The 1,165-nt window shown below is 54.6% G+C and overlaps 1 protein-coding gene across 1 annotated transcript in view; it reads left to right on the top strand.

Annotated features, from left to right (window-relative positions):
* The first annotated feature begins 133 nt into the window (after positions 1-133).
* The window catches only part of LOC104989684 (glycine N-acyltransferase-like protein 2), a 4,636-nt gene continuing 3,604 nt past the window's right edge, over positions 134-1,165 (top strand). The window contains exons 1-3 of the mRNA XM_010841431.1: positions 134-148; positions 279-395; positions 1,090-1,160. Of these exons, the coding sequence (XP_010839733.1) occupies positions 134-148; positions 279-395; positions 1,090-1,160 (203 nt within the window). The remainder of the gene's footprint in view (positions 149-278; positions 396-1,089; positions 1,161-1,165) is intronic.

Genomic DNA, 1,165 nt, shown 5'->3' with positions numbered 1-1,165 from the left:
GGTTGCAAATGGTCAGGAAATGTTTTGCTTTCCCTGTGACTCGATACCGCAATCTGACAATACTTCGAGCAGTGCTGAGTAAGTGCTGAGTAAGACCGCTGCTTTCCTAACACAGAAGATGAAGTTGACAAAAATGACGATGTCAGAGGTTTGTGAAACAGTAGACGCCATGTTTGTTTCATAAGAGCGTCTTCATCTTTCAGGGGAGTATGAGTTGCGAATCCCATCCTTCCCGGAGTAGCGGTACTTTAACAGGCCCGTCCCCCTTATCCGTATAGATAGTCATCAGAGATGCTAGAACACAGTGTCGCCTGCAGTGGCCCCCGGGGGCGAGCCAGCAGCAGGGGGCAGACAGGCGGTTGGGGGCACAGCGGGCCCTGCGCCCGGGTGCTTCTGTGGGCTCTGGAGCCATGGCTCGGCGGGGGGACTTTTTCTATCAGTGCTCTGTTCTCACGGGCACACCGAGCCCTGATCACCGTGCCAGCTCCAGAGGGCTGGGCCAGAACTAACCTGAAAGTGTCAGTGGCCCAGTCGTGCCCTGCTCTTTGTGACCCAGTGGACTGTAGCCTGCCAGGCTCCCCTGTCCATGGCATTCTCCAGGCCAGAATACTGGAGTGGGGTGCAGTGCCCTCCTCCAGGGGATCTTCCCGACCCAGGGATTGAACCCGCATCTCTTACGTCTCCTGCACTGGCAGGCGGGTTTTTTGCCACCAGCGCCGCCTGGGAATTCACTTTCAGAATTAGCGGAGGCGTCACCTTCTCACAGACCAGGAGCCTGGACCCCAGCCCTCCACCCTCAGGCCCCCACTCTCTTAGGCTTTTAACACGCACTCTTTCTGCTGCACTTTCCATCTCAGACGCTGGGACTGCTTGCCCGTCGTCCCAAGGGCAGTTGACTCCGGGGCACCACCAGGAAGGAGCCCCTTCCAGTGGCTTGTTCTACAAGGGAGTCCACGGAAATGTCTGCACCTCTCTCACACAACAACAACAAAGCCTATCCAGTAAATTAGTCTCTAGCACTCGGGACACAGGCAAAGCATTTTGTGAATGATATCACTATGTAAATGTGATTGGTGTTTGTTACGTCAGGAGATGAAGGATGACCTGGATTATTATACCAGCACTTACCACATCTTCACCAAAGCTCCTGACAAGTTAGAGGAAG

This window comes from Bison bison, unplaced genomic scaffold (genome assembly GCF_000754665.1).
Source record: "Bison bison bison isolate TAMUID 2011002044 unplaced genomic scaffold, Bison_UMD1.0 scf7180017847036, whole genome shotgun sequence".
Classification (NCBI taxonomy): domain Eukaryota; kingdom Metazoa; phylum Chordata; class Mammalia; order Artiodactyla; family Bovidae; genus Bison; species Bison bison.
Note: the sequence above shows the minus strand (reverse complement) of the source record. Positions and strands in the feature narration are given on the sequence as shown.